This window comes from Gastrolobium bilobum, unplaced genomic scaffold (assembly GCF_033153095.1).
Source record: "Gastrolobium bilobum isolate Gb01-03AN ecotype WA unplaced genomic scaffold, APGP_CSIRO_Gbil_v1 utg103666, whole genome shotgun sequence".
Lineage (NCBI taxonomy): Eukaryota > Viridiplantae > Streptophyta > Magnoliopsida > Fabales > Fabaceae > Gastrolobium > Gastrolobium bilobum.
Genome location: NW_026898640.1, coordinates 10467 through 35223, shown reverse-complemented (window position 1 = coordinate 35223; position 24757 = coordinate 10467). Strand labels below are relative to the sequence as shown.

The 24757-nt window shown below is 37.8% G+C and overlaps 1 protein-coding gene across 1 annotated transcript; it reads right to left on the bottom strand.

The window, feature by feature from the left end:
* Positions 1 to 8041: 8041 nt before the first annotated feature.
* On the bottom strand, positions 8042 to 24136 carry LOC133317961 (protein PHLOEM PROTEIN 2-LIKE A9-like). Its single transcript, XM_061519869.1, has 3 exons — positions 23989 to 24136; positions 23264 to 23343; positions 8042 to 8739 (listed from the first exon to the last, which is right to left on the bottom strand). The coding sequence occupies exons 1-3, from the start codon at positions 24037 to 24039 to the stop codon at positions 8379 to 8381; spliced, it is 492 nt and encodes a 163-aa protein (XP_061375853.1). The 5' UTR covers positions 24040 to 24136; the 3' UTR covers positions 8042 to 8378.
* Positions 24137 to 24757: the final 621 nt, after the last annotated feature.

Here is a 24757-nt window from a genome sequence, read left to right as displayed (position 1 = left end):
ACAAAAGAAACTTTGGCGAATTTTTTAGAAATTGGCAGAAATTAGGCGAACTTTGGGAGAGCATATCTCCCTCCACAAAAGTCCGATATGGACGTGCCATATGCTGTTTTGAAGCTTGAGATGTCCTCTATCTTGTGTTTAAATTTGAGGAAATTATGGGTTAAGAGTCGGCCTGTAGAAGGCATAGAGCACGGACTGATCATTTGGCCACTGCACATGTGGCTGATCTGGAGCGAGTTTGGGAAATTTATTCCTGCTTCATTTCTTGGTCAAATTAGGTGTATGATATTTGAAATTGAATCTTGTTGTGTCTAGTTTTTTGTATAAAAATTTGAGAGAAATTAGTTGAGTGGATTTTCCAGAATAATTGATTGAGTTAAGGCTGTTTGGAGCCGTTTTGAGGTTGGCTAACAGATTTGCTTGTTCAACTTCAAACGGCAATATCCGGAGCAAACGAGAACTTTATGACTCGTGTGATAGCTTCCTAGAAAGGTAATTAAGTCTAGAATGACATACTAAAAGATGAGAGGCTTGTAGAATGTGGTTTGTCCGCAGAAAATAAAAAATCGAACCATGTTCGGATAGGTAGAAAACAAAAAAGTGAGATTTTAGCTAAGTGGGTTTTTGGGGACCCCTTAGTGACTTGAGAGAGGTGATATATGATAAAAAATTAGTTTAAATAATTAGTCTGCAAAGATTTTACAGTTACGATCACATTTTTTATTTATTATGCTTTTTATTGTTTTAAATGCTCGCGTAATAAACAGAAAAAGTTTACTCGCAGTTTTATAAATGAGTTGTTGTGATTGTAACTGCGCTTAATATCATAATCAATGTTAACAACACTGGTACGTAACGGACTGTTACACCACACAATGTTGTAATTCTACCACATTTGCAATGTCCCGATTTAAGCCAAGCAAAAATCTCGCCATAATAGCTTCACGATCTTCATCTACATTGGCTCTAATCATGGTTGTCTCCATCTCCTTGAAATAGTCTTCAACACTTTTAGAACCTTGTGAGAGACTTTGTAATTTCTGAAACAAGTCCCTATGGTAGTGACTTGGAATAAATTGTCTTCTCATGACAACTTTCATTTCCTCGCATGTTTCAATGGGTCTTTCACCATGTCTCCTCCTGTTTGACACAAATTGATCCCACCAAACAATAGCATAATCAGAAAATTCTATGGCAGCCAATTTTACCTTTTTCAACTCAGAGTAGTTATGACAAACAAACACCAACTCCATCTTTCTTTCCCATTCCAAGTAAGCTTCTGGATCATTTTTGCCTTGGAAGGATGTAATCTTCATATTGATACTTCCTAGGTTGTTATCGACCCTCTCTTCATTATGCACTCTTCTTCCTTCATTTCGACGTTCATTCTGCCTCATATCAACTGTAGAATTGGTATCATCTTCATTTTGATGTTCTGAAGTTCTAGGTTGTTGCACCTTTTGTTCAACTCTTTCTATTCTATCTTGTATTTCATCGAACCTGAAGTTCAATCTTTCAAATTTCTGTGTCATGGCTTCAAAGTAGAATTTGAAATCTTTAGGAATTTGAGCATCACCTTCTTGAGACAATTTTTATTATCTGCAAAAAGAAAAAAAATTGAAATATCCTCACAAACACACCATCACGGGTTTCTCTCCTAATTAATAGCTCTCACACTCGTGTTTCAAAATTAGGTTTTTACCCTCTTATAAGCTCGCATACTCTTGCCTTTTCCTCCTCTTTTGAATTCCTTCTTTTAGTTCTTGGTTGAACTCAATTGAAGTTTTCTTGAAGAAATCCAAACAGACTATAAATAAGATATAATACAAAGAGACAAGAAGAACAAGAGAATATTTTTTTAAGTCAAGAATTAGGGGTAAAGAAAGGTTGGAATTACAATAAATTTAAGCACTAATAACTATAATTACGTAAGAAAAGAAGTACACAGTGGAATAGAAAAAAACAAAACTAAAAAGAATTCAAAGAGAAAAGTTTTAGCTCAAGGAATTTGGATCAGATTTTTTTTTTTTTTTTTTTTGCTTCTGGAATTACTAAGATTATGTTTTTTTTTAACAATACCAATGGGAGTAGTTGACGCAAGAAGAAGAATGAAATAGAAATAAAAAAGGATTAACAATAAAATAATGATAGATCAAACCTGATTTAGAAGACTAGCTTTGATACCAAATGATATGAACCTCACCAACAATAGTGAGACCAAAGACCAATTTAGTTAGGATCGTTTCTATAATCAGGAATTTAAACAATAAATAAAGAACATTGACCTATTATCTATGGAAGATAAGAACTAAAGGTATAAAGAAGGATAAATATGCCACACTCAAGAAAGAAGAAGGTGAGTGATAAGTCTAGTTTGAATGCCACTAGAACAAGCTTCTATTGTATAACATATTTATACTTAAATCCTTTTAGACTTGCTTGGCATGAATTGTGTCCTTTAATTATTCGTCATGTCAATTACATTATTAATCTCTCACAATTCTCTTGAATTAGTGTTTAATTCCTTAAACACTCCATTAACCTCTTTTATTCGTATGTTTGAGATTGAAGGTTATTATACAAGGGTCCTTAGTATACTGAGATTTATCTCTCACCTTGTTTGTGGACTATGTTTCATGTACATTAAGGGGAGGAGCTAGTACTTCTAAGGAACAAGGGTCTATGCAATCCATAAAGATTCCTTTTTTTGGCTTGGCGTGTATAACACCTCACATAATTGAAATATATTATTAAGAGTTAAATTATGGGTTAGAGGGTTTAATTAGTGAAAATCCTGAGTTTTGTGTTAAAATACACATCAGGGTAAAATGGTAATTTGGCAGGTAAACAACCCTAACCTTGAAATGGTGTAATTAGAATTGAACATATCGGAGTTGATAGGAAATTGGATTTAGAATGAAATTTGGAGTTGATAGGCACTTTTTGGGGTTGATAGGCACTTTTTAGGATGAAACATACTGCGGTACAATTTTACCGAGAAACTCAGAATGAGATTATTGTTGTAGGATTGAATACATGTTAGTAGAGGCATTTAGAACTAAGAAAGTGATTAATGGAATAATTTGGAGAATTTTGATGTATTTTGGGGAAACGTGCCAAAAGTACATAACTAGGGGTAAAATCATAAATTCCCCAAATTATCGAAAAACTTGAGATTCATCTCTTAAAATACTTTTGATGAACTTTGATGAATATTAAATTTTTGAATTAGTGATTGGATCATGTATTAAATGAAGATTAACTAGGTGGATTACATGAACTCATTAAGAGCGTTTTAGTAACTTCCATGCTTATGTGGCCTTTAAGTGAGTTAAACATAAACTTAAGACACTAATCACTCACACCATCGACTCCTCTCACTCTCATGACCATGAAGACTCCATTTTTGGAACAAAGAAAGCTTGAAGAACCTACTTGGAGTTAGAAACACTTTGAGAGGAAACCTTGAACATAAAGGTTGTTCACCATGAGCTTGTGAGTAACTTCCATCTTGAGTACATCCTTTGAAAGTGTGTGAGTGAAGAGATCATCTCCTCTTAAGGTGGCAGTTTTTGGAGATAATGTTGGGGTTAAAGGTGTTTTGGATCACCTAAAGCTTGTAAATCATTCTCTTAGACCCTCAGAGTTGATTTGCTGTAAGTATTCCCACTTCCACCTATGTTTTTTTTGTAGATCGAAATTCATGATGTGATTTTGGTTATGTGCGTAAGTGGGGGCTGTTTGGTTGGTCTAATGATTATGCCCCCTTGATAATTAATGATGGCATTAACAAATGGTTGGTGAAAATACAATAAAAATTTAAGGGTTGAAGTTATGACACTTAGCCGAATTTTAATGGAGTAAAGTTGATGAATTGGTGAAGTGAATTAATGTTGAAGGAGGAATTGAGTTAGGGATGTGGGAGCAATTAATGATGAGATTGGTGGATGATTTATTGCATTAGAAAGCAAGCAAAACTCCCTTGGCCTTCTTGAACATAACCCTCGGCCATAGGAGGTATTTTAGGGGGAAATTATGTTGAAATTGTAATGGCACAAATGGAAGTTGTAGTGAGGACCTTTTGATGGGATTTAATGGGAAATTGATTCGTCGGAACCAAGGAAAACAAGAAATCACATTGACCCTTTGTCTTGTGCTCCTCGACCTTAATGGAAAATAATTAGAGGGAGTTGTTGATCAATGTTGTTAATTGTAATGGTGTGTAACCATGGTGTCGTGGATGGTTAAGGAAGCCATAAGGATGGTTGAAATGAAATTTAAATAATTTTGGTGGCCTTTTTAAGGACTTTGGCCAAGGCATAGGCATAAATGAGAGGGGGATGTTTTCTATGTTGCTTGCATTGTGTATTGTCAAGCATATTGATTGATCATGTAATTATATGATCATGTAGGTTGGATCTTATCTCGGAGGAATAGGCTTTGGAGCTTCACATTAGAAGCCTTTGGATCCTTGATATCAAGGATTGTGGTAAGTGTGATAACTTGCATTTGATTGTGTGTTATATGGCTTGATAACCATTTAAGTCAATTATTGATTGATATGATAATTCATGTATAGGATATCTTGTGCATAGCTATTTTGTGAGCTTATTGGTGGAGGAAGTAACTTGTGATTGGAGCTATCTATAGCGGATGCTTCAAAGAGGTAAACTTCTTATTCTAGGGTTAATCCCCTTGTGTGCTCCACCATGCCTATTGGAGTAGTGGTTGAAATTTGTGAACTATGATAATGCTTGATAGAGTATGCTCATGTATTTGAACATGTTGTGTGATAAATTATTCTATGTATTCTCTGGCTAGTAGAATTGTATTGGGGGGACTTCCACTGGATAGGTCTCCTGAGGGAGTTTCAGTTGGCGTTGTGCCTTAGAGTTGTTATCCGTTGGAGTACTCTATGAATATCTCGGGAGTTATATGATGGGGTCCTTTAACAATATCCCTGAGTGGATGTTCTCAGATTTGTTCCCAGTTGGATTGTTTGATTGTATAAAGTACTGTATGAACATTATTATCGTATGCACATTTGAGTGAGCCATTGAGTAGAGTGACCCTCCAGGGCCCGTGGTTTATTGAGATTGTCAAATCTCACCCCCATTTTGGGGAACCACATTTCAGGTATGACTGACCGTGCGAGAGGAGCACTAAGTAAGAGGCCCACCTAGGGCATTGGATGAGACATATGGAGTGCATGGTGTTCATTGGCAATTTTGAGATATTTAGATTAATGCACATAGTAGTATTCATTTTGTATCATTGACTTAGGGTATGAACATTAATCTTGCATGATGTTGCATTTACCATGTCTAGGGTTGTTCATACTTTTCTATCTAAGTCATTTGATTAAGGATTGTAATATTTTGAATTAGGTAGCAATGTTGATGTAATAGTTCTATTTGGTTAGTTGATGTAAATGTACCTATGATTATGCCACTTGAGAACTATGGATTGTAATTATTGATGTATGGATGTAATGGAAGGGCTTAGGCCTATTTGAAAAGCTTGGTTCCTTATGATAGAATAGATGCATGAAATGGAAATTGTGTATGAAATGGTAGGAATAAAGTTATAATTATTGAAAGGATGTAAATTGTAATACAAATAACTTGTGGTCAATGACTTGAGGATTAAGTAACATTCATATTATGGATTATGTTGAGGATGTAAGTGCACCAAGGTTTGTTGGGCCTTTGGATTTAATTCCAATGTCAATTAGGTACACAATTGAATAAATGAGATTAGTTGTAAAAACAAACACATGCTACCCAAATTTTTAGAATTTGGTGTGGTTTTTACCCTAACTTTAGAGATCGATATCCCCCTCATTTATTGGTCAAATGAGATGTGTGAGCTACCATTTTAAAGCCTAGGATGTCCCCTACATTGTCCTAATATAGGAGCATTATGTGTTGTATATCATTCCCAGTTTACAAATGAGTGAGGACTACCTTATTTTGTCAAAAAATCCTACAGCCTCTATTATCGATTTTAAAAAATTTATCTCTCTCATTTCTTATCCAAATTAGGCTTATGATATATCAAATTAAATATCAAGGTGTCTACTAGAACATATTAAAATTTGGGAGCAAACAAATTAGTATAAGTCTGAAGTTTTCAAAAATCATGAGGGAACCCAGATGCCTCTTTTGTTGTCTGTCGACGGTTTTAAATAAATAACTTATGGCGAGCATATCCGGAGTTATACAACTCCAATTGAGGCTTGTGATACCTTGTTGGAAAGCTAGAAGAGTGTAGTTTAACATACTAAAATATGGAAATTTAAAGACATGCAGTCCATCTGCAGTTTTGAGAAAACTAAAGCAAACTCTATTTTGGCAAAACGTAAAATTGTGTAATTAAGCTTTGTAGGTTTATGAGAACCACTTAACAACTTCGGATAGATATTGTATGATATTTAAGAAATAGAAAATTTTTATTCCACATTTGTCTTTAGTTATGATCACAGTTTTTAAATTGTTAATACTGTTTTAAAAATGTAAGCATTGTGAAAAAGAAAAAGTTTTTCCATATTTTTTTCATGAACTGCTGTGATTGTAACTAGGCTTAATATCATAATTGATGATAAAACATCAGTCCGGTAATGGGGTATTACGCAGTGTTTGTTATTGATAGCATGATTGGGCCATTTTTGAAACATATAATTGGTTAATGACATGTATTGAGTTGTGTAAATATGGTATATTTTGTATATGTGAAGGTGAAGCCAAGTGTAGTAAAGTCTTGACTTTTTTATTATGCTTATGTCAAGATCAATACTTATTATGAATTTGATGGCTTAATTCCAAGAATAGTTAATCCATGGATGAAAAGTGTATATGATGGTTGATTCTTTGGAGTAATTGATAGTATGGTTTATTAGGTGAAAGAAGGATGTTCATGCTCTTAGAAGGGGTTTAAGACATCAAATGAACCTTTAAAATTCAAACTTAGCACTCTAAAACGCTCTAGAGGGCACTACAAAGCGCTAAGGACTAAATCCTTCGGTTTGAGCATGTTATAGCGCGCTAGAGAGCGCTAAAACATGCTCTAAGACAATAAGCATTGTCTTGAGTGCGCTATAGCATTCTTGAGGGCGCTAAAACGCACTTCAAGTCAGTAAGCCCCAATTTGAAGGTGTTATAGCATGCTAGAGAGTGTAATAGCGCGCTAAATAAGGGAAAATACCTATTGAGGGAACTACAACGTGCTACTGGGCGCTAAAACGTGCTTGAGGGTCGAAACACTTAGGTTGAGGGCGCTAAAGCATACTAGAGGGCACTAAAATGGCCTCTTATTACAAGCCAATATTCTTTCGCGAGTTGGAAGTAGCGTAGTAAAACATGCATATCTTGAGCTAGGGAGCTCCAAATTAAGTAAGACTTTAACCTATGTAAATCTAACTCAAAGATCTATAACTTTGTAAAATCTTAAGACATTTGGTTAAGAGGATAAATATCAGTTCTATTTTGAAGTTGTGGCCCTATTCCCGGAAGTTTGGTTTGAAGTAGTTGGTTTGCGACGTTCATAACTTGAGATGCAGAAATTCAATTAAGGCATATAATATGTCTCTCGAAGACTTGAGATGTCTAATTCACATATTAAAATATTAGAATTGAAAATAAAGCCATGAAATCCCAATATTAAAAATATTAATGGTTGTTCAGTGCTTAGTGTGACGGTAGAGTCTATTTCTTTTGACTTTTCTTCAATGGAAGGACATATAGACTCTATTGTGCTATTAAGTGATGCTCTAAGGGTATGAAACCCTAAAGGAGCTATATAAACCTCTCCACCATGATTTAGAGTTCCAAATATTTATCCATCACTTAAGGGTTAATAAAGCTTTAATCAATCAAAAATGAATCGAATAAGTGAATCTATAAGTTATATAGATCATGATTAAATTTAGTCAAGTTGAATAACATGTTTAAGAAAGGAAAAAGTTAACTCATACCTATATATATATATATAAATGAACAAATGGTTAACAAGTGTAAGTGACAAAGTAAAGAAATTTTCCTAATGTTTTTGTTTCTTAATTTTGCTACACTTAAAACCATAATGAGTTAATACACGGGGTGCACATGAAGTATTATATAAAACATAAATATATAACCTTAAATCCACTAATTTATTACAAATATTTTAATGCTAATATCATAGACCTTTTCATTTCTTTATTTTTCCCTTTTGGAGACCCACCTAGCCTCGCATAAATAGAGCACAGTTATTCTCGCTGCGCATGTAATTATTGTCTCAGATGGTGCAGGGCATATACATATGACACATTCAAGCCAAATACAAACTGAAGCACAAACCACTCGTCGAGGTTGACAAATGAAGGAGATGATCGAGGAAAATCAGTTGATAGGTACGACCTCCGCACTGATAATTTCCAGGCCTCCCTTCCATTTTCCGCTCCATACTTCATATAATCCAAAATAAAGATCGCGGTCCGTTGCATCTTGAGGCACTGTAATTTCAAGTTTTTCTATTGGAATGCTCAAGGAGGCACCAGGAGTTAGTGTCGCTACCTTATAGTCATATTTTCCCTTTTTCCCAACTTTAGCCATCACTAATACCTCAGTGCCATTCCAGCCGAACCCATCTTCTTTAATTTTCACGTGAAATGTAACAGTATATTTCTTGTTCCGTTCTACATCATTTGCTACACCAGATACCTCCAGCCATGAAACTTGTATCAGCTCCGCATTACCTTGGCTGAAATAATTTGCACACAGAAACATGTATCAAATACATCGGTAGTGGCTATTAAAGTTTTAATTTACAGTTTATCGCAAAAAACAACTCAGTGTTTATAAGTATATTATTCACTTTTATTTAAGTTCTCTCATTATTCTTAAGGGTTCGCTTTTTCTACAGATTTCCAAAACGACCTCGTTGTGAGCGGAAATCAATGTATTTTTATAATTATAATTTATTTTAGGGTTATAATAATTTTTTTATTATAATTTTTTAATTTTTCAACCCAAAACGACATCGTTTTGGGAGCGAATGTAGATAACTTATCTACATTCACTTTAGAAACATTAAAACCTAAGAGTCAAAAACTATATTCAACAATCCATAATAATAAAATTAATAATACGATGGGATAGGCGCGTTAGATTCACGCGTGCGATTTGTTTTCTCTCTGATAGGGTTCCTGGTTAGTAACGATCGGTGACGAAGAAAGCCAAGTAAGGGATGGAGACCTGTGATGATGGATCGAAAGGTGGGAGAGATCGAACGGCTGAGGAAGAGGACTTGATTCTGAGAAGTGTGAAGAAACCCAAAGGGGAGGCGTCAGTTGATGACAATATGGATGATGTAATGCTGGAAAAGCTGGATGTTGAAGGTAGTGAAAAAGCCAAGGGTATTCGCGTGGAAGGTGCCAGTACAAATAAGGAAGGAGCTGGTACGAGGGTTATTTCGTACAAAGATAAGTTGTTAAGGCTGAATGGAGGTGAAGGTTTCTCGGAGGATGAGGAGGACGATTGGAAGGAAACTCAGCGAAAGGAAGAGGAGGAGGATGGGTGCGACGAGGATCTTGGTCAAGGTTCTGTGGAGGACCCTCTGTGTCCAGTTCTCCATATTTCTAAGAGCGAGCACAAGGAAAGTTGTAAACAGTGGAGGAAGGCCCTTATCATTAAGTTGATGGGGAAGATAATAGGGACTCGGTTCTTGATGGCACGGTTACAGAGGCTTTGGAATCTTGTTTCAACATACGAATTGATAGATCTGGATAATGGGTACTTGCTCCCAAGGTTTTATGATGATGGAGACTATGTGCATGTGCTGGAGGAGGGTCCATGGGTGGTTGCTGATCACTACGTTGTGGTTCAAAGGTGGCGCCCATTTTTTGATCCGTATGATGAGGATTTCAAGAAGCTTGCTGTGTGGGTGAGGGTCCCAGGGCTCCCAATTGAGTTATACTCAGTCCATTACTTGTGGAAAATTGGGAATTTACTTGGGCGTATGCTCAAAATTGATAGGAATTCTTTAAGGAAAAATGATTTGGGGGATGTAGTTATCACTGAGAGAGCGAAGTTCGCACGAATTTGCGTGGAAGTGGATCTCAGAAAGACCCTGTTATCGAAATTTAAGGTTGGGGATAAGATATATCCGGTTGGATATGAAGGGATTCATCTTATTTGCTTTAAGTGTGGTGTTTATGGACACATGAAGGATAAGTGTGATGAATTATGTAGCCAAAATTAGGGGAACCCAATGGAGGTGGATGTGAATGGGCAACAGCCCTTGGAGGGCATTTCTGGTGTTGATAGCAAGGCAGGCCAGGAGGTTGAGGAAGCGTTTGGGAGCTGGATGGTGGTTCAGAAACCCAAGAGGGGAGGGAAACCTAGATTTGTCCAGGAGAAGATGGTGATTGAGAAGGAGAAGGATCCTGTGGTTAGTTCGAAGAAATCTGGGGAGGATATAAGGGGTTCCAGAAGGGAAGAAGGGGAAGGGAGTCAGGGTACTCAGAAGGAAGTTGTTGATAAGGAACCTCTAGTTCCTGTTTTGAGTCCGAGTAGGAATGAAGTTTCAAAGAAAGCTGAGCTTAAAGGGGAGATGGAAGCTGTTATAGATGGCAGTGCTGGAGATGCTAGTCCGAAAAATCCAACCAAGAATTTGAGGCAGGACAATTCTGGGCAGAAGAAAGGGATTCTTAAGGAGAGCAGAAGCAAGAATGGTAGCAGTGGTTTCAAATTCAGTAAAGTTATGGTTAGTGATCCTAGGAAGGGTGAGATGGAGAATCTTCCCCCGAATGCTGGTCAGAGTGGGGCTGAGCAAGGGAAGAAACTAAGGGCTAAAGTCAATTCCTTGCCAAATGGAGGAAATGGAGGCTCGGGTAAGGTGGTGCAGGCTAAGATCAAAGGTAAGGGGGTTGTGCCCTGTTCTGTCCAATTTCTTTGCTCCTTTTCAGCAGGAGATGAGTTTAGAGGACCAGCTTACACCCTCAGGGGGTGTTAGGACTGTTATCAGCTCTTAATTGTTTGTGTTGGGTGCTTGGCCCAGTTTTTAGTTTTGTTAGCTTTTATGTTCATTTGTTCATGGAATTGTAGAGGAGTAGGGAAAAAAGAGTTCCCTGCCCTTATTAAATACTTGAAATTTAGATTTAAGATTAGCATTTTGGCTTTAGTTGAGACAAGGATAAGTGGTTGTAAGGGGGATAGAATCATAAAAAATTTGGGGTTCAATAAAAGTTTTAAACATGATGCTGTGGGTTTTGCTGGGGGTATCTGGATTCTATGGGATGACAAGAAGGTTAAAGTAGAAATTATTGATGATCATAATCAGTATATTCATACCAGAGTTGTGCATGTGGAGGAAGACAGAAGTGAGTTTGTGACCTTTGTTTATGGTAATCCGAGAAGGGTGGATAGGCAGGTGTTATGGGATAGTTTGGTGCTCATTTCTCAGGAGATGGTTGGGCCTTGGATTGTGTTAGGTGATTTTAACTCAGTTCAAAAGGGGTGTGAGAAAATTGGGGGAAAAGAAGCTTTCCATATCAGTATGAATGAGATGAATTCTTTCTTGATGAATTGTGAGCTTGAGGATATAGGTTTCAAAGGACCTAACTTTACTTGGAAGAGGGGAAAACTTCAAGAAAGGTTGGATAGGACTTGTGCTAATGAGGATTGGGTTCTCAACTGGCCGAATAGGTTTGTGACTCATCTTCCTTTCCTGAATTCTGATCATAGACCTATCTTGCTTGCTCAGGATGAGGTTTATAAGACTGAAGCTGAGGAGAGACCTTTTAAGTTCCTGGCTTCTTGGATGACTGTTGATAGGTTTGAGGATGTTTTGAGGAGTAGCTGAAATAGATTCTTTGATTGGGGTCCTGCAAGAAATGAGTTTGAAAGAAGGGCTAAAGAATGGCATCACAATGTGTACAGACAGAATATTAGAAAGAAAAATAAGATATATGCTAGACTTCGGGGGATTGACAACTACAGGATGGGGAGGTATGACCACAACATGGAGATCTTACAGAGAAGCTTGTGGAAGGAGCTTCAGGAAATTTTAGTAAGGGAGGAGTTAGACTGGTTTCAAAGGTCTATGTGCCAATGGTTGAAGTTTGGAGACAAGAATACAAAGTTTTTTCATTCAGCTGCTATATCTAGAAGAAGGCATAATAAGGTGATTGCCCTTAGAGATGAGGATGGGACTTGGGTCAGTGACAAGAAGGATCTCAGTACTTTAGCAAGTTGTTATTTTGAGAAGTTGTTTGCTCCGAGTGATGTAGAGGTGGAGGAATTTCCAGTGAACGGTTTATTTCCTGCTCTAAAAAATAAGGAGCTGGATTACATGGCTAAAATCCCCACTTTTGAGGAAATCCGGAGAGTGATCTTTAGAATGGGAAAGTTTAAGGCTCCTGGGCCTGATGGGCTGCAAGCTATTTTTTTCCAAAGTCACTGGAAGTTGGTGGGGGAGTCTGTGTGTAGGTTAATTGTGGATATCTTTATGGATCCTGGGAAAGTCAAGGAAATAAACAGGTCTTTGATTTGTCTTATTCCCAAGAAGGACAACCCATAATGCATGAAAGATTTTCGACCTATAAGTCTTTGCAATGTGGTGTATAAGGCAGTGACTAAGATCATAACTGATAGACTGAGGGATTTTATGCCCATGTTGGTGGCTCCTAACCAGTGTAGTTTCATCAAAGGAAGACAGAGTGATGATAATATTATTATTGCACAAGAAGTGGTGCATTCTATGAAAGAGAAGAAAGGGGGTAAAGGATGGATGATGATTAAGGTGGACTTGGAGAAGGCTTATGATCGTCTTAGTTGGAAATTTATTGAAGACACTTTGGAGGATCTGGGTCTTCGGAAGCAGTTGTCTGATTTGATTCTGAATTGCATCTCTTCTAGCTCAATGAACTTATTAGGGAATGGGGGACTGGCAAAAGAGTTTAAGCCTAAGAGAGGGATTAGGCAGGGAGATCCCATTTCTCCATACCTTTTTGTGCTGTGTATGGAGAAATTGGCTCATCTTATCCAATTAGCTGTGGATACCAAAGCCTGGAAGATTGTTATGGTTAATAAAAATGCTCCTCCTCTTTCCCATTTATTTTTTGCTGATGACATTATTCTGTATGCAGAGGCTTCCCTGGACCAAGCTTATGTTATTAATCAAGTTCTCAAGGTGTTTTCTGCTGCTTCTGGACAGAAAATCAGTGAGGAGAAATCTAGAGTGTGTTTTTCTAGTAATGTGGGCTTCAATAGAGCTAAAGAGATTAGTGAGTGCCTTGGAGTGGGTGTCACTAGTGACCTGGGGAAGTATCTTGGGGTGAATCTCAATCACAAAAGAGTGTCTAGGAAGTCCTTGAATTATGTGGTAGAGAGGGTGCAGTGCAGGATGTCATCTTGGAGTCAGGCTGTCCTCTCTCTGGCAGGGAGGGTCACACTGGCCAAATCAGTGCTGGAGGCACTTCCAGCTTATGCTATGCGGACCATTGATGTCCCCTCTAGTACTTGTAAGGAGGTGGAGAAGCTGACTAGAAGATTCATTTGGGGTTCAAATCCGAATAAGAGGAAGGTTCATCTGGTTAGCTGGAACAATATTTGCAGGAGAAAGGAGGAGGGAGGACTCGGTTTGAGAGACCAAAGTCTGATTAATAAGGCTTATGCCATGAAGATTAGGATTGGGGTGATGACTAACTCTGATGCTCTTTAGGCCAGAATCCTTAGAAGTAAATACAAGGTGGATTCGGGTTTAGTTCCAATCCTGAAAGAAGCTAGAAGCAATTCTAATACTTGGAGGGGTGTTTGCAAAAGCTGGAGCCATGTTCAGGATGGGGTGAAAATCCATATTGGTAATGGAAATCAAACTTTGTTTTGGTGGGATAAGTGGGTACCTGAGATGGGGAGGCTGATTGAGAGAATTGTTGAACCTATTCCAGAGGATGCTAATACTTGGAAGGTGACAGACTGTGTTGACAGTGAGGGGGCTGGCAGTGGGAAATGTTCAAGGACTGCCTGGATGAGGAGGCTGTTATAGCTATTTCTAAAGTTAGACCCACTTCTATGGCAGCTGGTGAAGATAAGGTGTTATTGACCTATTCTTCTACAGGTTTATTTACAATTAAGTCTGCTTATAATTCATTGATTGGCCAGCTTGACATGTCTGAGAATAGAAATTGGATGCTTGCTTGGGATTGGGAGGGCCCTCAGAGGGTTAAATCGTTTCTCTGGTTACTTATTGGGGAAAAGTTGTTGTCCAATGAGCAAAGAGTTAAAAGACATCTTTGTGAGGATGCCTTATGTCCCAGGTGCTTATATGCTGTGGAAAGTTGTAGCCACATTTTCAGGGAATGCAGCTGGGCTAGGAGTGTTTGGCAGCTATGTCTTCCAAGCAGTGAGGCTAACTATTTTTGGGAAGGAGACTTTTGTAATTGGGTTGATAGGAATTTGTGTAGGAAAAAACAGAACAAAGATTGGAGGAGGTTTTTTGGGGTAGTGTGCTGGCTGTTATGGAAGGAAATGAATAATTGGGTTTTTAATGATGAGTGGAGGAACCCATCAGAGGTGGTGTTTGCTGCCCATTCGGTTGTTACAAATATTGCTATGGCTGAGTCCTTATACTGTAAAGCTGGGTTACTTATTGATGTTAGAAACAGAAGGAAAACTCAGTGGGAAGCTCCCCCTTCTAACTGGATTAAGATTAATGCTGATGGGGCCTGTTCTGAGAGGGGTACAAGACTCAGTTGTGGTGGGGTCATTCGAAATTGCAATGGAAGTTGGGTGTCTGGTTTTTCAAGGAGATTAAGTTGTGGCAATGTGTTGATGGCAGAATTATGGGGTGTTCTAATTGGGCTAGAATGGGCTTGGGTGAAAGGGTACCAGCAGGTAATGGTGGAAACTGACTCGATGGATGCGCATGATATAAGTCTTCATGGGTGTATGCCTTCCCATCCTTGTTATGTTCTGTCGCTCAGAGTTAAGGAAATGCTGGAGAAAGACTGGGCGGTTCAGATTGGTCATGTGTATAAAGAGGCCAACAGGGTGGCTGATTGGTTAGCTGGCCATGCCTCTATAGTTGATTGGGATACTGTCTGGTATAGCCATGCTCCTGAGGGGTGCTTAGACCTCCTGTTGGGTGACTGTAGCAAGAGTAATGCCCATGTTGGGTAGTTTGTTTGTGTTTGTTTAATTTCTTTTCTATACAAAAAAAAGAAACATTAAAACCTTTTCTCAAAGACCAGGTCTAATTTGTGCGGGGCATATTTTATCTTTATCTCTCACAGGATACTCGTATATTTATAGAAATTGAATAATTTTAGTGAAATATTAACTAATCAAATGTCAAACGTAAGAAAAAATAAATGTTTCCCGAATCCTTATAAGATCCTTAAAAATAAATATAAAGAAATTGTTGCTCATTATGTATACTCCATTACGGAATAAATGTACGTATGCATAGCCCTTGTTTTGTATATTATATATTTATGGAAAAAAATGTTTATCATTTTAAATGATATAGAGTTATATCATTTTAAACGAGAGAAAGACACAATTTATAATTTTTTATTTAAATTAAAAAAACACTCATTTTCTCTCCCATAATTTTTATTGCTTGTGTTTTTCTCTTATTTAACTCCGCCCATGTGTGCTTGCATGCGTGGTCTGTCCCAAGCCAGGATAAAGAAGGAGGGTTGGCGTCAGGTGTAGCAAACCAGCCATAAAAAACAGCTATATTTTTATGTGATGAACCCATATGATTTTTCGTTGGGGCGTACCCTTCATAGCGACGCGTTGCATCGGGCCCCGGGTGTAGCGAAAAATGGGCTAGGGTCCTTGCCACAAGGTAAGGCGCTGCATCGGGCCCGGGATGTAGTGAAAAATGTGCTAGGGTCCTTGCCCCAAGGCAAGGCGCCAGGTCTTCACCCAGATTTGGTGAAAAGTATGTCAGGGTCCCAACACGCAGATGGGCGAGCGTGGCGGGCAAGCACAGCCCAGGGGTTAAGGATGCGATTTGGAAGCTGGAACATAGGAACCTTAACGGGTAAATTGAGGGAGAAAGCAGGTGTTTTTGCTAGAAGGAAAATGAATATTGTTTGTTTGCAAGAAACTAAGTGGGCTAGAGAAAAGGCCAAGGAAGTGGATGGAACTGTTTTCAAGTTATGGTACACAGGTATTAACAAGAGTCAAAATGGTGTTGGAATTATGATCGATAAAAGTTTCAGAGATAAAGTTGTGGACGTCAAAAGGAAAGGCGACAGGATTATTCTGGTTAAGCTTGTAGTAGGTGATTTAATCCTGAATATCCTCAGTGTGTATGCACCCCAAGTTGGATTGCAACCAATTGATAAAAGCCAATTTTGGGAAGACTTAGAGGAGGTTTTGAGGGGAATTCCTCGAGAGGAGGAGATTTTCTTAGGAGGAGATCTAAATGGTCATATTGGTAAAAGCAATGGAGGTTTTGATAGAATTCATGGAGGTTTTGGCTATGGGACGAGAAACGAGACTGGAGAAGATATTTTGAATGTTGCACTAGCCTACGATTTGATGCTAGCGAACACCTTTTTTAGAAAAAGGGAGTCACATCTAATCACTTTTCATAGTGGCCAAAATCGTAGTCAGATTGATTTCTTTCTGGCTAGAAGAGAAGATAGAACTTCTTGTGTCGACTGTAAGGTCTACCCTGGAGAGTGTGTCGCTACGCAACATAAGCTGGTAGTCTTGGAGGTTCGGTTCAACAAAGTACTTACAATGAGGAAGAGGGCTCAGAACCCGAGGATAAGGTGGTGGAAACTTAATGAGGGAAAAGAGAGAGAGTTCATTGAAAGAATGTTGCACGAAGGACCTTGGGAGTTTGATGGAGGAGCAAATGCAATATGGAATGAGATGGCTAAGTGTATTCAAAATATGGGAAGGAGGGTGTTGGGAGAAAGCAAAGGAAATGGATTTCATAGAAAGAAAACATGGTGGTGGAATGAAGAGGTGCAAGAGGCAATTAAACATAAGAAGGAGTGCTTTAGATCTTTGCACAAAAGTCCCAGTGAAGAGAACTTGCAAAAGTTTAGATTGGCGAGAAAAAATGCAAAGAAAGCAGTGCGAGAAGCTAGAGGCAAGGTTTTTGCTGATTTGTATAAAAATCTTGGGAACAAGGATGGTGAAAAAGGTATATATAAACTTGCAAAAATAAGGGATAAGAAAAGTAAAGACCTCACCCAAGTTAGATGCATCAAGGATGAAAATCAAAAACTTTTGGTGAGAGATGAAGATGTAAATGCAAGATGGATGAACTACTTCAACAAGCTGTTTAAATGGGGATGGAGATATAAGCGAGGTGGACTTAGAGGACGCTTATGATGATTTGAATAAAAGATTTGTGCGCAGAATTAATACACATGAAGTTAAGGAGGCTTTAAAGAGGATGAAGACTAATAAAGCCTTGGGACCTGATGGGGTCCCTATTGAAGTGTGGAGAGGCCTGGGGGATGTGGCAATAAAATGGTTGACCAATCTTTTCAATAAGATTCTCCAGACAAATAAGATGCCTGATGCATGGAGGAAAAGTATGATTGTGCCTATCTACAAAAACAAGGGAGATATACAGAATTGTTCAAACTATAGAGGCATTAAGCTAATGAGCCATACTATGAAGTTGTGGGAGAGGGTTATTGAGCATCGCTTGAGGAGAGATACCAAGGTTTCTCAATTTGGATTTATGCCAGGAAGATGTACCATGGAAGCCATTTTCTTGATGCGACAACTAATGGAAAGATATCGAGAAAAGAAAAAGGACTTACATATGGTGTTCATAGACCTAGAGAAAACATACGATAGGGTTCCAAGGAAAGTTTTATGGTGGGTTCTGGAGAAGAAAAAGGTACCATCAAAGTATATAAAGGCAATCAAGGATATGTATGATGGGGCTACTACATGTGTGAAAGCTTGTAACGGAACATCAAGTTGTTTCCTGTTGTAAATAATAATTATTTAGTTATTATTTAGTCATTTATTTATTGTATTGGGCCAAGGCCATTAGGTTAAAATTAGGTCAAATATTCTCTATAAATAGATAACCCTTTGTACAGATTATTTACAATTCTATAATATATTAGAATACCCTTTTTCAAGTTGGTATCAGAGCTCTCGATCTGAGGGCTTTGCTTCCGCACATATTATCTTCTTTTTTAACAAAACCCTAATTTCTTTGCCTCTTGCCGCCACTGGATAATTTTTCCGGGGACCTTTTGGACCAAGGGGACCATTGTTGACCTTATTTTTCCTCCGATCTATCATTCTACGCACTGTTCCTCCGCCACAAACGACCGAAACACCTCCGACCGCCTCCAATCAGATCTGTCTTCACCGTTTGGACCACTTTTCAGCGACTTTTCAACCGCGACCACCCACAGACAGGTGCGCGCTCACCGGACGACCACACCAGAAAAATCTCAGCCGGCGAAGCCCATCCACGCGCTCTCACGCGCCGCCCCTTTCCCGGCGAGTGAATCCCACGCGCAGCTCCTTTCTCCGGCGCGTGGAGGCGCGTGCGGCCGTGTTTTTGGACCGGACCACCACCATTCTTCTCGTCTTCTTGTCTTCTGTCTGGATCTGTAATTATTTTTCTGATCAGAGGTCATTTGATATTCTGTTTGGTTGATTTTATCGCTGGTTGTTAACTTTTTTTGTTAAAGAATGGCCGAGCATGATAGTTCTTCGATCTTATCTGGTAAGAGCACACGTTCTATATCTTTTCTTGCTTCTTGCACTGATTTTAAAACCTCATGGATTTTGGATTCTGGTGCAAATGATCATATGGCTTGTCGTACTGAGTTGTTTTGTTCTTATCATCCTACTGTTGGTAGTCATACTATATCCGTAGCTGATGGATCCCATAAATCAGTTATTGGTTCTGGTAACATTCAAATTCAACCTTCCTTGTTTCTTAAAAATGTTCTTTATGTTCCTCAGCTTTCTACTAATCTTATCTCCACTAAAAAACTTACAACTGATTTGAATTGTTCTATCACATTTTTTCCTTCTCATTGTCTTATTCAGGATCTTACCACGAAGAAGACAATTGGAGTTGCTAATGAACAGGATGGGTTGTATCATCTCCTTCCAGACCATGCTAGCAAAAATTAGTTATTAATGACACGTCATCCTTCTACTGCAGAGTCTATGATTTGGCTCCATCACAAGCGTCTCGGGCATCCACCATTTAGTCTTTTGAAGTCTATGTTCCCCTCTCTGTTTCTCAATAAGTCGGTTGAGGCCTTTCATTGTGATGTTTGTGAATTTGCAAAACACCATCGAGTGTCATTTCCTTCTAGCACTATTAAAAGCAGGGAACCTTTTTCTCTTATCCATTCTGATGTTTGGGGCCCTTCTAAAGTGCACAGTGTTTCAGGTGCAAGGTGGTTTGTTTCTTTTATTGACGATTGTACTCGGATAACATGGATATACTTGATGAAAGACAAGTCTGAAGTACCAGAGATATTTATTCGGTTTCATCACATGGTTAAGACTCAGTTTGGTAAGGGTATTAAAAGACTCAGATCTGATAATGGTACTGAGTACGTCAATCAACGCCTGTCACAATTCATTTCAGACAGAGGTATGATTCATGAGCTCACATGTGTTGATACCCCTCAACAAAACAGGGTTGCTGAAAGGAAAAATCGTCACCTTCTTGAAGTTGCTAGAGCACTACTTTTTCAGACATCTGTTCCTAGTTCTTATTGGGGAGAAGCAGTATTAGCTGCAACTTTTTTGATCAACCGTTTACCTTCACGGGTCCTTAACAATATCAGTCCTATTCATTCCATGACTTCCTTCTTTCCTTCTGTTCCCATATTGCAGAGCCTTCCACCAAGAGTGTTTGGATGTGTTGCCTTTGTCCATGTTCATAAACAACATCGGAGTAAGTTGGATCCTAGGGCTCTTAAGTGTGTCTTCCTTAGTTATAACCCTTATAAAAAAGGGTACAAGTGTTATCATCCACCAAGTCAGAAATTTTTTGTTTCTATGGATGTCACCTTTCAAGAATCTGAATCTTATTTCTTGGGTCCTCATCGTCAGGGGGAGAATAGTTCTTCAGAAGACTCGTCCCCTTCCTTCTTTGAGTCTGGATCAATCTTCTCTCTTCCTAGTGTGTCTGCTCCTGGTGTGTCAGAACCTTCAAATACACCTGAGATACAACCCATATTGTCTCACCAGCAACCTCAATCGTCTGAACCACTAGTAAGTCCTGAATCTCCTATTTCTTCTGAGTCTCCTGAATCTCCTGTTTCTGATTCTAATATTATTTCCTCTTATGATTTGTCTATTTCTTCTGATGTCTCTAATGACTTACCCATTGCTTCTACTTCTGATGACTTACCTATTGCTCTTAGAAAAGGAAAAAGATCTTGTCACAAGAAAACTTGTTCTTCCTGTCCCTCTTGTACTCAATACCCTATCTCCCATTTTGTTTCCTCTGCTAATCTTTCTGTGCAGCACAAAAGCTTTGTTTCAGCACTAGATTCTATTGCAATCCCAAAATCAGTACATGAAGCCTTGAAAGATAGGAATTGGGCTCAAGCCATGCAAGAGGAGATGAATGCTTTGGAGAAAAATAAAACATGGGAGGTTATTGATAGACCCAACGGAAAGAAAGTAGTAGGGTGCAGATGGGTTTATGCCCTGAAATATAATTCTGATGGCACTCTTGAGAGATATAAGGCTCGATTAGTGGCCAAAGGTTACACTCAAACCTATGGCATTGATTATGAAGAAACCTTTGCTCCAGTTGCAAAGATGAATACAGTGAGAATCTTGTTATCCCTTGCTGCCCATTACAATTGGGATATAAATCAATTTGATGTGAAAAATGCTTTCCTCAATGGTGAGTTAGGAGAAGAAGTCTACATGGAAATCCCGCCTGGTTTTGATTCTGTGAAGGGGGAAAATAAAGTTTGTAGATTAAAAAAGGCCTTGTATGGATTGAAGCAGTCACCTCGTGCTTGGTTTGGAAGATTTACTAAGGTTATGATGACCTTAGGATACAGACAGAGCCAAGGAGATCACACTCTTTTCTTCAAGCACTCCCAAAATGGGAAGCTTACTGTGCTCCTTGTATATGTTGATGATATTATTATCACAGGTGATGATTTTGTGGAGAGACAGATTCTGCAAACACGACTTGCCTCTGAGTTTGATGATCTCAAAATAAAATGTGAGGGACCTATGAAGCTGCTATGTGATAATAAGTCCGCTATTTGTATAGCTCATAATCCAGTCCAACATGATCGGACTAAACATATTGAGGTTGACCGCCATTTCATCAAAGAGAAACTTGATAGCGTGTTGATTACCACTCCATACATTCCCACTGGGCGTCAATTAGCTGATCTATTAACAAAGGGGCTTCCTTCAGACAGATTTCAAGAACTTACTAGCAAGCTGGGAATGATAAATATCTATTCCTCGGCTTGAGGGGGAGTGTTGTAAATAATAATTATTTAGTTATTATTTAGTCATTTATTTGTTGTATTGGGCCAAGCCCATTAGGTTAAAATTAGGTCAAATATTCTCTATAAATAGAGAACCCTTTATACAGATTATTTACAATTCTATAATATATTAGAATACCCTTTTTCAAGTTTCCCTATCACGGTAGGTGTACACCAAGGGTCAGCTCTAAGTCCTTATCTCTTTGCCTTAGTTATGGATGAACTAACAAAATATATTCAAGGGGAAGTGTCATGGTGTATGCTTTTTGCAGACGATATTGTGCTTATTGATGAGAGCAAGGATGGTGTTAATAGAAAACTTGAATTGTGGAGAAGCACATTGGAATCTAAAGGATTCACATTAAGTCGAAGCAAGACTGAATATCTGAAGTGTGAGTTTTCTCTGGTAGGAGATGTAGACCAAGATCCCGTGCATCTAAGTGATCAAGAGGTACCCAAGAAAGACACTTTTAAATACCTGGGCTCCATTTTTCAAAAAGGTGGAGAGATTGATGAGGATGTAAATCATAGAATCAGAGCAGGGTGGATGAAATGGCGCAGTACATCTGGGTTTTTGTGTGACCGTAAAATCCCCCTTAAGTTAAAAGGAAATTTCTATTAAACAGCAGTAAGACCTGCAATGCTATATGGAGCTGAATGTTGGCCAGCACATAGGCAACATGAGCATAAAATGGGAGTAGCAGAGATGAGGATGTTAAGGTGGAAGTGTGGTTATACGAGGATGGATAAGATAAGAAATGAAGATATTCGACGAAAGGTAGGAGTACTATCGGTGGCTGAGAAGATGAGAGAACATAGATTGAGGTGGTTTGGGCACGTAATGAGAAGGCCCCTGGATGCTCCCGTAAGAACAAAAGTTTGTTACCAAGAGCTCAACACAAAAAGAGGTAGAGATAGACCGAAACTTACTTGGGGAAAGGTGGTAAAACAAGATTTAATGGAGTGGGATATAGATTGGCGGACGGTATGTCTTAGAACGGAATGGAGAAAAGCTATAAGCATGGTGGAGGGTTAGACCCGTTGTTATTCCTATGTTCCATATGGTCCCTTTTTAGTCCTTTTCCCCTTCGTTTCCCCTCTTCTTCTTTTCCCTTTCTTTTTTACTTTTACTTTTATATTTATATATATTATTACTATTCGATTTATTTATTTTTATTTTTACTTTTATGTTTCTTTTTTCAACCTTTTTGTATCTTTCATTTGGATTCATCTACCACCGACCCCAATTAATTTGGGATAAAGGTGTTGTTGATGTTGATGTGTTTTTCTCTTATTTAAAATGACATAACTATATGTCCTTTAAAAGGATAAACACTAAACCCTTTATTTATATGAGTTTAATATTTATCATATTGAAGAAGATAAATTTTATCTTCTGTACATACATAAAAATGTGTGGGACCATGTGAGGAGAAGAGAGAGAAAGAGAAAATATGGGCCCAAACATTTTTTATGTATATATAAGAGATAAATTTATTTCCTATAATATGAGAATCAATAAAATCATATTATATAGATAAAACATAGAACTTCAAAAGTGTTGAATTATTTCACAATTTTACAAAAATTAACGACAATAGCTTATCCATTCTTTAATTCAAATGATAACATAAATTGTCGATTTCAATTCCATTTTATGAGATCAGATCAAAAAAAGAAAAGAAAAGAATAAAATAATAAAGATAACGGAAAATTCTAAAGAAGTATAAATGTTTTCCTTTACGTTATAAAAAAAATTAAGTATTTAATCCATATCATTATTATACTCACTCTGGTATTTTCCAATATCGAGAATCATTTCCCCAGACAATGTTGAGTCCTCTTGGTTTTATCTCATACCTGCCGCCAACCTGCATATATTATACCGCTATAGTAAATACAAGCATCATATATAAGTACTTTAAAATTCAGTCAAAGGATGAGATTTAGTAATAAGGTAGATATGGGAGACTAAATCTCACTTAAGGCATTTGCCCCAAACCGACTCGAACTACTAATAATTTGATGGACTCTTTAGCTGGTAACTTCAAGTTAACATACTACTTGAGTTATAAAGCTATTAAAAATAGATGTAACTATCAATTTTTGTAACAATCTGTGAAGATGAGCCAGTTTAGGCGAAAAAAATTTCATTTGTTTTAATTTTTTGTACGAACCGTTTTCATTCCATCAAACCAGTGAGGTTCTCCCTTCTTCTGGTCAACCCGACGACCCTTTGGTATGAAAACAAAATTTGTAAGCTTACATTTTAGAAACTACTTTCCAATTGCAGACCACGTCAAATTTATTATAAGGAGATTACATCCTTGCGGACTTATATAAAATAGGAATTGGGTAGAGCACGGAAGTAGGAAGAAATAAATTTTTATTTATATAGACCTGAAAAATAAAGTTCTTCCCGCTGTTCAATCTGAAATAATTCTTAGTTTGTGAAACAACTCACAAATTTCCTTTTTAATTTATTACTGAATGTATATAAGAAAACGTATACTTGCCTTAGTTACGAAACTAGATTCTGCAGTGTGATGAGGCTTCTTGAAAGGCATCCTCCAAAATCTGCAAACCTGTTTATATCTTCCTGAACTCCTTTCTTTCCTTCTATATGAGTGCTTTCCCTTAACGAAGAAGCTTTTAGAGAAGTTTGTGTAGGAAGCCTCTTATAAAGATAACGAGGAAGTAAAAAGGAACATTATATTAAAGTGAAGAAGAATAAAGTTGTATTCGATGAGATAAAAAGGAAGAATAATAGAACAACTTGAACACAAAGGGATCGAGAAAATAGCTTGAACTTTCCAAAAGATATTCCGTTCTTTTTTTCCACGCATGGTTAACCGCTTTCAAGTCTATCAAAAACAACTTTCTATAAAATCACATAGATTAAAATGAAAACAGAAAATTCTTCTCTAACCTCAAAATGCAGTTACAATGATAAATACAATTATGTAACAAACAGGTGAGAATATAATGGGAAATACTTGCCTAAAGGTTTGGTAAAATTTTTAGAACGAATTGAATATCATAAATTCTAGACATTCACCTCGCTCAAATTTAATAAGGAAAATATGTTATTTACAAAGAAAAAAAAAAGGAAAATATGTTTGTTAAAAGAAGATAAAGGTTAGTATTTTGCGAGCAAAACTCATCTGATTATAACCCACCCAATCTATTCTTGGAAACACATGCTTACTACTATTCAAAGATTAAGCTAAGTATAATGATACACATCAAGGGATGACACAAATAAAGCCGGTTCAAGTCTTGATT

What these genes read in the sequence shown, in the direction of transcription:
- LOC133317961 (XM_061519869.1), bottom strand. Translation starts at nt 24,039, where the DNA reads ATGCCTTTCAAGAAGCCTCATCACACTGCAGAATCTAGTTTCGTAACT. An exon ending in AATCTAGTTTCGTAACTAAG is followed by an intron (nt 23,344 to 23,988) that starts GCAAGTATACGT and finishes TAATATATGCAG; the next exon opens with GTTGGCGGCAGGTATGAGAT. An exon ending in CGATATTGGAAAATACCAGA is followed by an intron (nt 8,740 to 23,263) that starts GTGAGTATAATA and finishes AAATTATTTCAG; the next exon opens with CCAAGGTAATGCGGAGCTGA.